This window comes from Acomys russatus, chromosome 22 (assembly GCF_903995435.1).
Source record: "Acomys russatus chromosome 22, mAcoRus1.1, whole genome shotgun sequence".
Classification (NCBI taxonomy): Eukaryota; Metazoa; Chordata; class Mammalia; order Rodentia; family Muridae; genus Acomys; species Acomys russatus.
This window is the reverse complement of record NC_067158.1, coordinates 16,777,415-16,791,892: the sequence shown is the minus strand read 5'-3', so window position 1 is coordinate 16,791,892 and position 14,478 is coordinate 16,777,415. Positions and strand designations below refer to the sequence as shown.

Genomic DNA, 14,478 nt, shown 5'->3' with positions numbered 1-14,478 from the left:
GATGCCAGTATGGACCTATGGCCTTTACCAACTCATGCATCTACACATGCACATATGCAAAAAAAATCATATTTTACTGCATGTTAATATTTTAAATGATGGAATATCTTAGGAAGAGATATTTGCTCATTTTGAAGCACAGCAAAACTAATGTTCTTGATCAGTCTGTACAATTGAGATACACTATTACAAAGACCCTGGACCTTCAAGTGAGCAATTTTAAAGGTTTATCAACTGGTATCAAGGCCCTCAAGTAAACAGTGTGCTGAAATTTTAGTTTTATTCTCTTGTATTTCATTATGCATTTGCCAGATACATACTCATGCCTACATATGTATATATTACGAGCGTTTACATTTTAGCTTTGCTATTGAGAGTTTTTTCACAGTTTTGTTCCCCTTTTAGCTTTATGTAGACATAATTTGCAAATAAAACGTGCATGTTTTTAAGGTGTAAAATGTGTCATTTTTATAGGTATACAATTAAGCTATTCCATCGGTATTTCATATGATTACCTTTGTTTCCTAGTGAGAACAATTAAGTGTGACTTCTACCAAATTTCAGGAAAAAAGGCAAATAATAACAAATAAAATACAAAAAAAGGTGTACAAAAACATGGATTCTCTTTCGTGTTGGCCAGCTACTTCTGAGCATCGAGTCTACCCTGGAGTGTGACTTTAATACCCATTAGCACTCTATGGCAGAAAACTGATTTTGCCTCCCCTAGCAGGTATCAATGAAAAATGGCTTCTTGATAAGGGGTGAATTTTGTGCCCACTCCCCTTCTCCATGCCAGGTGTTTGCCTGGCTTACGCTTGGGAAGGCCTTGTGCGTTCTGTCACAATCTCTGAATTCATAAGTGAGTTTGCCTTATATCTGGAAGACACTGTTTCCTTGGAGTCATCTACCGCCTCTGGCTCTTACAGTATTTCCACATTCTCTTCCACACTGCCCCCAGAGCCTAAAGCTGAGGGGTTTGATATAGACATCCCATTTAAGGCTGAGTATTCCAAAGTCCTCACTGTGTGCACATTGTTTAACTGCAGGTCTCTGTATTAATTACCATCTACTGCAAGAAGGATCTTTTGTGAAGAGGGTTGACCCTTGCACTGATCTATGGGTATAGCAATATGTCCTTAGGTGTATTTTTATTGCTGTGATCATTTAGCAGAATAATAGTAAGTTTGTGCCGTATATTCACTTGTTCATATCTTAGTTAAGTCATAAGTATAAACATATCTAAAAATAATAAACTAAGTTGCAGTCACATTTTATTGTACAGTTTTAACAGGTCCAAGGCATAGCCTTCTAAAGTTGTAGTCAAACTCTGGGTATTTGGATAACAAATCTAGGAAAGAAGATAAACCAATTCATATGAAATGATGAATTAATGAATATATGTATTGTGTGATTTCTTGTATTTAGCTGTGTATATATGTGACAAATACATAGCCATTGACTTTGTGAATTTCCATTTAGACTTAATCACTTAAGGTTCTGTGAATAATCACTGATAAATGATATGGGGTTGACACTTGATTATGAAACTTCTCTGCTTATGTTTTCAAAATGTGTTTCTTAACTCTTTTAAACATAAAAGTAGTCAGAAGATACGTTGTTATAGATTGTATGATATTCAGTATGTTTCTGGCATTGAAAGAGATATGAAAATATGCCATACATATATACATGTATACATATACACATATGGAATGTGTATATACATATATTATACAAAAGATATATATGTATATACAAAATATGTATTTTGATATATTTATTTACCATAAAATAATACTTATATTTTAATGTTGACTTATATTTTCAATAAGCTTACATTATGCACATGAAGTGGTATGCCTAGAAAAAAGGCTGTAAGATTATACTCGTTAACAGGATTCTGTACAGGACTTCCTGTATAGAATAGCGCATAAAACAAAAGTTGGTTACTAAATATCTATTGTAACATGAATTCTTATACTTTCTTTTTTTTGAATTCTTATACTTTCTTATATTATCTGTGCCAAACACAGTACATATGTATATTATTTGTTCATATGTTTATTGACACCTCAAATTATTATTAAAGAATACAGAAGTTCATTATTGCTGTGATAATTTAAATTTTTATTAAAAGTATAATACTATAATAATTATAAATATTATACTAAACAATAAAACTATAATGTAAAAATATATGGTAACCAATTAAATTATTAATATTTTTAGAAAATAGCATGTTAAAATAAACATTAATTTTTTATCAGAAGATATTCATGAACAGCTAGGCACTACAACAGAAATATGCTCTAAATTCATATCACATTTTCTGCTTCATCCAGGATATAGAAATGGGAGCTTTTAGGGCACAATTCCCTATGTAAAGTCCTGAGCACTGGTATATCTGTCTACTCATCTCTCCTTCAAAATATGTAGCAGGGCTTTGCATATAATAAAAAATGTCAGTGCTAAGAGCATTCTGGTAATTTTGCTTAAAATTGGAGAACTTTTTAAAAGTATGTAAGTATTAAATCATTTACTTAAAAAAGATATGCAGTCATTTCCTGAGATAATGAATGGAGTATTTAACTCTTAATTAAGATAATTAAGTATCTGAAAGTTTTATGACACAACACTGCAGTTATTAACTTTAAGAGTAACAGTCTGTCTACTTAGTGATTTGTTATATTTGCTGACTTTAAGGACCCTGTGAGTTAGGCAGCTGTTTATGGTCGTTCTTCATTGCATACATGAAGGAACTGGACTTCAGAAGATAAAGTGGTTACACAGGACTGTGCAGTTTGTGAGGGAGATACAGCCTTCACGTCTGTATCTTAATGTCCTAAGAATAGGCTTATCTTTTAAAAAATATATTTTTAATTTGTTCACTTTACATCCGAGTTGTAGCCCCCTCTCTCATCACCTCCCAATCCTACCCTCCCTCCCTCATACTGTCTCCCTCCCTCCCCTAGTCCTCAGAAAGGAGAGCCCTCCTTCCCTAACATCTGACCCCAGCCCATCAAGTCTCATCTGGACTGCCTGCATCCTCTTCCTCTGTGGCCTGGCAAGGCCTCCCCGCCAGGGGGAAGTGATCAGTATGTAGGGGCCCGAGTCCATGCCGGAAGTGGTCCCTACCCCCCATCTTGTGGGACCCACAAGGAGACTGTGCTGCCTGTCTACTGCATCTGAGCAGAGGGTGAGTTTACTCTCTTTTGACCACAGCTTTCTTCTAGAGTAATACTTACACTGAATGTACATACTGTAAACCCTATTCTTTTTCCCAACACAGGGGCACTATAATTGATTGACATGTTTGAAGATCTAATTTTCCATTTACTTTCTTCTGTAACCCTCCGTGTTAAAGAAACCAGCTCACTGTTTTATGTACTAGTATGTGTAGTAATAAGAAATGTTAGCTGTTAATGGTTATATTGTAATAGATTTTGTTTTGGATGTATCATTCCATGTGCAGATTGTAAGCTTATTGACTCTATGACTCATCCTTAAACTATACAGTATAATATTATATTATCTACAGTGATAGAATATTTATATATAGATAATATATATATTATCTATATATATAATATTTATATATAGATAATAAATACACTACACAAATAAATATACTTTGTACATACTTGTTTATAATATATGTCTACATGTATTATATATGTATATAACATTTCATAAACAGTACTGTATTTCTGGTAGCATCTCTTTCTGTGCAAGGAGCATACAAGGAGTGCTTTATGGCTGTATGTCATTCTTAGTCACTTACTGCTTAGACAGTTGCACAGTTGATGAATTCTGGTTGGTGGACACTTGACTCCAAGGTCATCCTGGCGTCTATTGACAGTAAGCATCAAATATAATGACTAATTTTATGAAACTTCTTTTTGCAGACATAAATTTTTAAGGTTTTCATGTTGCTTTAAGTGTTTGGTATTTTGTCTTCCTATTGTGATTTAAGCAGCTGAATATTATATCTTTATTAGAAAACTCCACTGCACAAGTGACATCCACAGGAAGCCTCATATTTCAGAACTTTGAGGAGGCCATGAGTGGGGTTTATACGTGTTTCCTTGAGTATAAACCGACTGTGGAAGAAACTGTTAAAAATCTACAGCTGAAATATGTTATTTATGGTAAGAAGTGAATTTAATTATGTTTCAAACATTTCTTAATGTTTAAAAATGTTTAAAATTTAACAGGGTTGTTTATATATTTTATTATTTAAAACAATTTAAAATTTTAAGTGTTTGAATATTTAAAATACTTAGAATATTTTGGTCATATTCTTCGTCTCCTCTAAGCCTTTCCAGATCCTTCCTCTACGGTACCCACTCAATGTTGAGTTCTTTCTCAAAAATGAACAACCTCTAATACAACAGACCTCCACAGAACTCTGAACAAAAAATAACCTCCCAGCAAAGAACTCCCAAAATGTCCCTACAAAATTTATCCAAATCACACAAAAAACCTGTGGAGTCCATTATATATTGGTCAGCTATTTCTAAACACGAGGCCTGCCCTGGGGTTGTTGATACACCCATTGTTACTCCATTAGAAAGAACTTATTTTCCATTTCCCAGCAGGTATAAATGACAGTTCAGTTGTTAACCTTTAACATAGTGGCTAGGTTTTCATTTATTTCATTCAAACATTCATTTAAAAAATATAAAAAAAATAAAATATAAGATAAAAAACTATCTCATTTAAGATGACCAAGACAAACCAATAAAAGGAAATGAGCCTAAGATAAGGCACAAGAATCAGAGACTCACTCATTCACACACTCAGGAATTCCATAGAAACACTTAAACTTAAAGCCATAATATAATGGCCAATTGGGACTCTGACTCCCCCGTTATTTGGCAATTCATTTAGATCCTCTTTGTATATATTTTAGGTAGTTTGTATGTTTTAGTTTTCCATACTACCCTTCAAATGGCCCTTAAATTTAGCTGTCTCTCCCCATATTCCTCCTCACAAACCTCTATCCCCTTAACCTCCCTACTTGATGCTTCCATTTATCCATTCTTTAATCCATACCTATTCTATTTCCCTTTTCCAACAAGATCTATCTAATCCCTCTAATCTATTACTCTACTCTCTGTGGTTCTACTAATTGTAGCCTGGTTATCTTTGACTTAACAACTAATATCCAATAAATGTACATTTGCTTTATTTTCTTTGTGGGTCTCAGTTACCTCACGCAGGATGATTTTTTTCTGGTTCTATTGGTTCCATCCATTTGCCTGCAAATGACTGAGTAATACCTCAGTGTGTTAATGTACCAAATTTTCTTTATTCATTCTTCTTCTGAGGGACATATATGCATTTCCAGATTTTGGCTACTAGGAATTTAACAGATTAGGTTTTTAAAAGATGATTTTTAAAAGTTTATGCTTTTAATAACATTTTATTTTTAAAGAGAACTTTGATGTTTTTAGTCTCCTAATTAAAAGAATTCCTACTCACTCATACATTATTTTGTATGTCTTAATAGCAAGTGGACAGGGTGATTGACAAAGATGTCTTTTTATCCAGAAAACACTGACATTTTAGTCAGCCAGACAAAGCAGTGGTGCAGAACTATGTTTCGAATCACGGTGATGATACCAGCATAGTTTGAACTGCTTTTCAATTTGAGTATCATGGTTGATGGTTCTTTCTCCTCCCCCATCCTTTTTATTAGGACCAGGAAGCACAGTATAAATGCTTCACCTTAGATTTTTCTTCTGAGGATTAAAATTGAGGGGACTGATTTGAGTGAAGTAACTGAAAGCATAATCTAAGCCACCAGTTACTTACAAGTTTAATCAAGTTGCCATGACCCTGTGCAGTAGACTGAGTAATAGCAGGCAAAAAGGTCTTTATGTTCTCTTCAGAGACTGTGAGTGTAAGCACACACGGTGGAAGGGACTTGACCCTGTAATTAAGTTAAGGCTTTGCCCTTAGAGAGAGTACCTTGTCCTAGTCATTTTCTTGTTGTTATGAGAAACCCCTGACAAGAAAGGACAAGAAATGTTCAGGAGGGAGGGTCTATTTTTGTTAATATTTTCAAAAGGCTTTTAGTTCATCATGGCAGGAAGATATGGAAACGTGACTTAGGGAACAGAGAGATGAATTCTGTGCCCATTCTTTTCTTATATGTTCCTCCTTTCATTCCCCTTTTTTATCCAGTGCATAAGATGAAGTCACATGTGGGGCACATCTTCATCCACAGTTGAAGCTGTCTAGAAACAGCCTCAGAGATACCTCAGAGGTGTATATCCTATGTTATTCCAAGTTTAGGCAAGTTGACGAGGGAGATCTAAGGTCACAATCCTGAATTAACTGAGTGGGCTAGGTGTAATCATAGAGGTTCATTTGGAGACATGTCTCACTCTAGCCCTTGAAGCCTGAACTCACAGAGGGAGAGAGAGGGAGAGAGAGAGAGAGAATGGATGCATGTAAACAGATGTAATTTAAGAAACAGTGTGTTTTCTGTGGCTTATCAAAAGTCTTTATTGTTCTTTATCTCCTCTTCCTCCTCCTTCTGCATTATCCTCTCCCCTTCCTCTGAAAAGATGAACAAACATCGCCAAAAGGCTACAGAAAAAAAAATGAAGACATAATTGTTATAATACAATATAACAATAAGAACACAAACAGCAAAATGAGAACAATCAACAGACACCTTTTAATAATAACTTTAAATATGCTATTTTAAAATACAGATATTTGTTTGGCAGATAGCTTTGATATCCTAGTCAAGAGGGGAAAATGGAATGGGACTCAACTTACTTTCTTTTATCTTGTGTTTTGTAATGGGTTTGGTGCTTTTATAGCTTTTTACTTAAATGAGTTTTAAATATTTCAATAATGCATTCCCCTTTCTCACATCTGTTTGTTCTCTCTCCTTTCTTGTGTTAGCAGTAGTATTATTTTTGTAAGCTGTTTGACTTAGCAGTTCATTTTTTTTTATTTTGCTAATTATAGTTAAAGACAAACATTTACTGTTACCATTTTAATTGTGTCCTTCAATGTTCATATGTTTACCTACAATTTCTAAATGTTAGTGTCTACTTTAATTTCCAACCCATTTGTGCAATCCTCCTGCTTCAGCCTCCTGAATGCTGGAAATAGAGGTATGAATCACTGTACCTGTCTATTACTTTCCTTATTTTTCAGCCATTTGCATTATAGCTCATCATATTTTATGGATTATATTTTAGCCATTATATTTAGAATTTTAAATTTCTTTTAATGCCTTTTACAGTAGTTTTCTTTTAGAGCCTTCAAAACTATTAAAGTATCGATATGTATTTTTCTTGAAGTTATGGTGTGGATTGTCTTTAGTTTTCATTTGTGTTCATAGATGACACTAGTGTGTTTCCTTGGCAACTGATAGGCTGTGATCATATGGTGGTGGAGGAGGTCCCTTTCTGTCACAGGCCTAGGGGAGGGGAAATAGGGTGAAAGAGGGGGAGTGGGGAACTGGAAGATACAAGTGAGGGGATAACAATCAGGATATAATCTGAATAAACTATTTAAATAAAACAAAAACAAAAGCAGCTGCCTATCTCTAAGTACTAAGTTTGACAGTAGTAAGTGTATTAATTTTAAAGTATAGATAGGAAAATGGACGGAGGTAAGACACATTGGTGTGAGTTGGGGGCTTTTGCTCAGAGTGTGAGCCAAGAGAAGGTAGGGAGGAATCCCTTGGTTTGCAAAAGAACTCTTATCTCACAAGATGACCTTTAAAGTTTTTATTATTATGAATTTATTTTTATTTTTAGATTTATTATACATTTCCAGGAATATTTAGGGATCTGCTTTAAAAATATGTCTTCAATTTTATATATTGTACTAGAATTAAGTAAAACTATAATATTAGAGATATATTACAGTATTTTTGCTAATCATATCTCTGAAATTTCTTCTAAAATTTAATATTCTAAAACAGTAATACGATTTCTCCTATTATATAAAAATTGGAAGGTGTGATGCCAACATATGAACAGTAGTGAAGTGAGACCAGCTCTCCTGGATTAGAATCTTACCTTTAATAGTGTTGGCAATAGACACAGGACAAGATTCCTGTAGTTCACTTATTTTTTTGTTCCAGATACAAATAATAATAATGTGAATCTTAAATGATGGTGAGGTTTAACTGAGTCACTATTTCAGAGACTGTTAAGGAAGGCAAATATAGCTGTATATAGAAAAATGAATATGAAATTGTTCCAAATAATTATTTATTTAAAAGTTACAGTGTATTTGAATTGCATGAATGATCTTGTATTTGTCTTTTCTTTTTAACTTTTGTAGCTTATCGTGAACCTCATTTTTATTACCAGTTCACAGCACGATACCACGCAGCTCCCTGCAATACTATCTATAACATTTCTTTTGAGAAGAAACTTATTCAGATTTTAAGTAAACTGGTTCTTAACCTTTCCTGTGAAATTTCCTTGCTTAAGTCCGAATGCCATCGTATTAAAATGCAAAGAGCTGGTTTGCAAAATGAATTATTCCTCACATTTTCAGGTAAATATACAAAGTACTTTAAAGAAAGACAATTTGAGAGTACAACCAACTGTTCAAAATGTGAATGTTACCAATCTAAATGTATTTCTTCCTCTCTAATTTGACTTAATGATAATAACCCTTCAAATAAAATCCTGCTGATTCATTCTGTTAATAAAGCTTGTGCTATGGCACTTTACTGTTGAAGGAGAATTAGTGTATAGACCCATATTATTTAGTTACTGTGATTCAGTTAGTGGAGGCTTTGGCTTGTAAGGTAATTAACTTTGTAGAGCAGATGCCTAATCTCTTTTAATGTGTTGTCATTAATGGTGGGGAGAGGAGCCGCATAATTTCAAGAATAAACATCAATGTATTTTATAGGATGTTCTTCTCTTTTACTCTCTTTTTCTCCTCATTTTTCGTTATTGAAAATTTTGGCAGAGGCAGTAGAGAGGCATGACATTTCAACAGCAAGAACAAAATAAATTCTCTTCTTTAATTCTTGCTTTTTCTCTCATTCAGCAAAGTTTCAACATTTTCAGTAAATCCAAGGCAAATGAGAACCCCAAGCTTTTCTCTAGCCTGTCAAGGACATGCTATTAGTATACAGAGGCTTTGCGAGTGTTTCTTCCTGGTTGTTTTAATAGTGGACAAGCCCTAAGAAAAACTTTTGTTTGAATCTATCATAGGAAAGAGATGACATCCAGTGTAAATGTTACAGTTGTGAATCTGCTTTGTGCTTCTTCAAATGACTAATGTTTTTGAGCATTAAAAACCATGTTAAATGACCATTCATCTATCTCTTTGGAGAACTATTATCTCAGAATCTTTTTTTTTTCTTTACCATTTAAGTTGTGGAGAGTTTTTATTTTTGTTTTTAATTTTGTTAATTTTGTATTTAAAAATATGAGGTCATTAAGGACTGCCTCCAAAAGTCTTCTGCCCAATGTTTACAAAAAATAAAAATGACGTATTGTAGCCTCTTCCTCAATAGGAACAGAGAGAGAGAGACAGAGAAGAAAGAGAGGACCGAGGGCTAGATGGAGAGAGAGGAGAGGGGGCGCAGAGAGAGATAGAGCGAGCCAGAGGAGAGAGATGCAGAAGAGAGAGAACGAGGAGAGCGAGGGCAGATAGAGAAATGAGAGAGAGACACGAGGACCGAGGAGAGAGAGAACAGAAGAAGGAAGACGACGAGAAGAAGAGAAGAAGAAGAAGAGAAGAAGGAGGAGGCCAGGAGGAGGGGAGGACGGCGGAGGAGGAGGAGGAGGAGATGAGGAGAGAGGAGCGGACGAGCCGGATGAGCCCGAGAAGGAGAGAGAGGGAGCCGATCAGACCCCGACGAGACCTTCTGAGAGAGGAGACGGGCATGCGTCATGGTATGGATGAGGGAGGGAGGGAGAGATAGATGGTTTCCAGTGTGGCAAGCTAAACATTGGGCAAGAAATGCTCTCACTTCATTGCGGACAAAATGCTGTATAAAATGGACAAAAATTGAATGTGGGAAGGTAGACTGCCTAGCTCTGCCAAGACTGGGTAAGCAAGTATTTCATACTTCCTGCTTCAAAGTATGTCTGTCAGATATACTGGGACAGAAGACTGAAGATGATGCTCCAGCATTATAGAGAGATTTTAGGTGACTATCCAGGCAGCAAACTGTCCCTGTCATTTTTATTTATTTAGAGGCTGCTTGACTGCACTTCCTGCTTACTCAGATAATTTCATTTCTTTTCAAGGCTATAATGAGGTTGAAAACCAAATAGTTACGATTTTACAATTAGCTTAGTTGTTTAGGAGTTAAGACAATGTCTTAAGGTCTAGAAAGATGTTTTAGGTTGATAAATAGATGATATAATAGAAAATGATTTAGGTAGAGAACTTTAGATTCACCAAGATAGGATAGATAATATTTTCTTCAAGTTTGCCAGGTATAAAGAAGCTGAATATTATGAATGTAACTTTTATATATGGTTTCCCTGATTGTTTCATAATTAGTGTTGGCACAATGTTCTTGTGGACTATGCAGAGTTTACCCCTGTTTATTCAAATGCTGATTTCTTTACCCCATTATCTGTACATTGCATTTCTGATATTTATTCTAAGTATCTCCTGTCTTCAAGTTTGTGTAAACATGGCCACTATTTGTTCTCTGTATTGCCAATAAAAGCTAACTAGCCAATGTTGAGAAATACAGAGAATAAGGTGGGACATCCTGGTCCAGTGAGGGGAGGAGAAAGAGCAGGAAGAACAGGAGGGAAGCACATGGAGTGGAATAGGAAACACCAGGAGGAATGAACCAGACTAGGATATGAGTAAGAGCAAATAAAATGTGAGAAATCTGAATGGGAGAAAGCTATGCTAGTTTGGAGGTTTAGGATGGAGTAATTATTGCTCAGTATTGTGATCTAGGCTAATTATTTAAAATTTATTTTTAATTTTATTAATGTATTCAGATTACAACTCTATTGTTGTCCTATCACTTGTATCCTCCTGTTCCTCCCTCCCTCCTGCTTTCATCCTATTCCCCTCCCCTAGGTCTATGACTGAGGGGGACCCCCCCCACTATATGGTCATAGGCTATCAAATCCCATCTTGGTAGCCTGCTTATTCTTCTTTGAGTGCCACCAGGCCTTCCCTCCAAGGAGAGGTGGTCAAATATGGAGCACCAGAGTTCATGTCAGAGTCAGTCCCTGCTCTCCACATAACTGTGGAGAGTGTCCTGTCCATTGGGTAGATCAGAGTAGGGGTTCGATGTTTACTATTATATTGTCCTTGGTTAGTGCAATAGTTTGAGCAGACACCCCTGGGCCCCGATCCGCTCATCACAATGTTCTTCTTGTAGGTTTCTAGGACCCTCTGTGTCCTTCTATTTTCCCATCTCCTATATTTCTCTTATCTAGAGTCTCAGTAGGATGTCCTTACATCTATTCCAATCTCCGGGTAAGTGAAGACTTTCATGGGACATGCCTTTTGGGCTAGTGCCCAATTATAAGTGAGTATATACCATGTGAGTCTTTCTGCTTCTGGGTTAACTCACTCATTATGATCATTTCTAGTTCCATCCATTTGTGTTCTAGGCTAATTAATTTTTTTTTTAAAAAGACTGCTACATTTGTAGTTTAATCTTTTCTATTTACCTTAGGATGCCTCTTGAGCATATTACTGTAAGTCTGGGTTCAACTTTATGCCATTGATATGTGAAGGTTTATGAAATTGTACGGAAGAATGAATTATGTCATTTTTATGGAAAATTGATGTAACTGGAAATCATTTTATTAAACAAAATTTGCCAAAGATCTTATATATTCTGGCATATCTTATTATTTGATAGTTTTCAATGTTTGACTATTCTTATAAGTGTACCTTTGTTTTTAATTCCTGATGTTTCACTTCTATTTGATTTATTGGTTAGGTGTTCCATTGATTTTTTTAAATTTGACCTACTGAGCATTTTAGTTTCTAACATTTCAACTTCATTTTTTTCCCATTTTGCTGTTTCCTTATTGAAATACATATATATGCATATACATACACACACATAATTATTGCATTCTCACTGAATTCATTCAAGAGTTTACTGGTATCTTGTTTGCTTTCCTTGAACTCTTAGAACTATTTCTTATGAATCTTCACTGGGTATTTTCTCAAATTCTGTCCCCTTAGTCTATTGCTAAAGAAGTAGAAATGTTTGGAAGAGTGAAGTTTCCTTAATTTTTATGTTTCTTGTGTTTCTGCATTAGAACTTGTATATGCAGGATTTGATAGTTAGGCTGATTTTGTCTTTCTTATCACATGTATTTGTTCACTAGAAGTATTTTAAATTTTTTGAGGGAACTAATTAGTAATATACTGAAGTATCATTTGTTTTTACTGGTCGCTCAGTGAAAGCCAGCTAAACTCTCAACTCTGGTTCAGGACAATAGGGTTGATTTCCAACACCACTCCACAGGTAGAATACTATCTGAGAAAGCAAGCACAATACAAAACCTACAAATATGGGAATTGAACAACTCCCTATTCAATGACCGCTGGGTCAGGGACAAATTAAAAAAAGAAATTAAAGACTTCCGAGATTTCAATGAAAATGAAGGCACAACGTACTCAAACTTATGGGACACAATGAAAGTAGTACTAAGAGGAAATTCATAGCACTAAGTGCCTTCAAAAAGAAATTCGAGAGACCCCCATACTAGCAACTTAACAGCATACCCGAAAGCTTTAGAACTAAAAGAAGAAGACACACCCAAGAGGAAGAGATGGCTGGAGATAACCAAACACAGGGGTGAAATCAATAAATTAGAAACAAAGAGAACAATTTAAAGAATTGTTCATTTTATTTAGATTTTCATATTTTGTGGCATACAGGCTTTTGAAGTAAGACCTAATAATTCTTTGGACTTCCTCAGTGTCTGTCGTTGTCTCCCTTTTCATTTCTGATTGTTGAAGTGAGTACTCTCCCTCTGCCTTTTAGTTAGTTTGGCTAAGCGGTTGTCTATCTTGTTGATTTTCTCAAAGATCCAGCTTTTGGTTTCTGTTGTTATTGAGTTCCAGCTTTAGTCCATGGTGGTCTGATAAGATGCAAGGGGTTATTTTGATTTTCTTGTATCTGTTGAGGTTTGATTTTTGACCAAGTAGATGGTCAATTTTGGAGAAGGTTCCATGAGATGCTGAGAAAAAGATATTTTCTTTAGTGTTTGGCTGAAATGCTCTGTAGATATCTATTGGATTCATTACGTCTATTAGTTTCATTATTTCTCCATTTAGTTTGTCTCGATCTGACTATGGGGAGAGTAGTATGTTTAAGTTTCTCACTATTAATGTGTGGGGTTTCATGTGTGATTTAAGCTTTAGTAATGTTTTTTTTACAAATGTGGGTGTGCCAGCATTTGGGGTATAGATGTTCAAGATTGAGACATCATCTTTGTTGTATTTTCCTTTGATGACTGTGATGCATCCCTCCACATCCCTTTTGATTAGTTTTGGTTGAAAGTCTATTTCATTAGATAGATACTAAAGTGGCTACTCCAGGTTGCTTCTTGAGTCCATTTGCTTGGAATACAGTTGTCCAGCCTTTTACTCTTAGGTAATGTCTATCTTTATTGCTGAGGTGTGTTTCTTGTATGCAGGAGAATGATGAGTCCTGTTTTTGTATCCATTCCGTTGGCCTGTGTCTTTTATTGGGTAGTTGAGGCCATTGATGTTGAGAGATATTAATGACCAATGGCTGTTGGTTCCTGCTTTTTAATGTTGGTGGTGGTAGAGTGTGTGTTTATTTTCTTTTTGTTTTTCAGATGTGGGGCTATTTATTTCCTGTGACTCTTGCTAGAGTAGGGACAGTACAGGTTCTGCCTTTGGGTGATCTCATGGGGGTTTGGTCTGGATGCCAAGCCTCCAACCTCTTGTCCCCTTATAAGGTTGCTGGTGTCTGCCAGTATGAAGTCCTCAGTGGTCATGGAGTTGGGTGTTGCATAACTGAGGTCTATAGGCTGCTTCCATGTAGTCTTCCATGGATGGAATGGTGACCATTGTTCTTGACTATGTGCAATCTCTTGTGGATCTCTTCTTTCCTGTGGGGCTGCTCACCACCAGCCTAAGAAGGCAGGAGGAGCAGAAGGTGAAGTTCAAGGCTTGGAAGGCTGTGACCATGAGAATGACCACTCTAGAACTACTTCAGGGAGCTAGTTCAACTTTACTCAGGGAGAACAAAGGCTTTAAAGTTCTTGGGGAGTAGGTAGAGGGCACTTCAAAAATAGGCATACATAATTGGTTGAAATTAGACACTTTAAAGATGCTTGATTTGCATAAGGCAGCATGTTCCTATCATATGAGTGGGAACACACTACCTAATTATCCTATGGGCACAGGGAGGGAAGAGCTTGCGGGGAACTGTTCGAAGGCCACATATCCAATGTGGTTAGGGGTCCTATGCCTAAAGACAGTCTCCAGATGAGGTCAGGCAGA

At 35.8% G+C, this 14,478-nt stretch overlaps 1 protein-coding gene across 1 annotated transcript in view; it reads left to right on the top strand.

Moving 5' to 3' along the window:
• Zpbp (zona pellucida binding protein) overlaps nt 1-14,478 on the top strand; it is a 101,710-nt gene that overhangs the window by 44,516 nt on the left and 42,716 nt on the right. The window contains exons 5-6 of the mRNA XM_051164718.1: nt 3,999-4,148; nt 8,320-8,538. Of these exons, the coding sequence (XP_051020675.1) occupies nt 3,999-4,148; nt 8,320-8,538 (369 nt within the window). The remainder of the gene's footprint in view (nt 1-3,998; nt 4,149-8,319; nt 8,539-14,478) is intronic.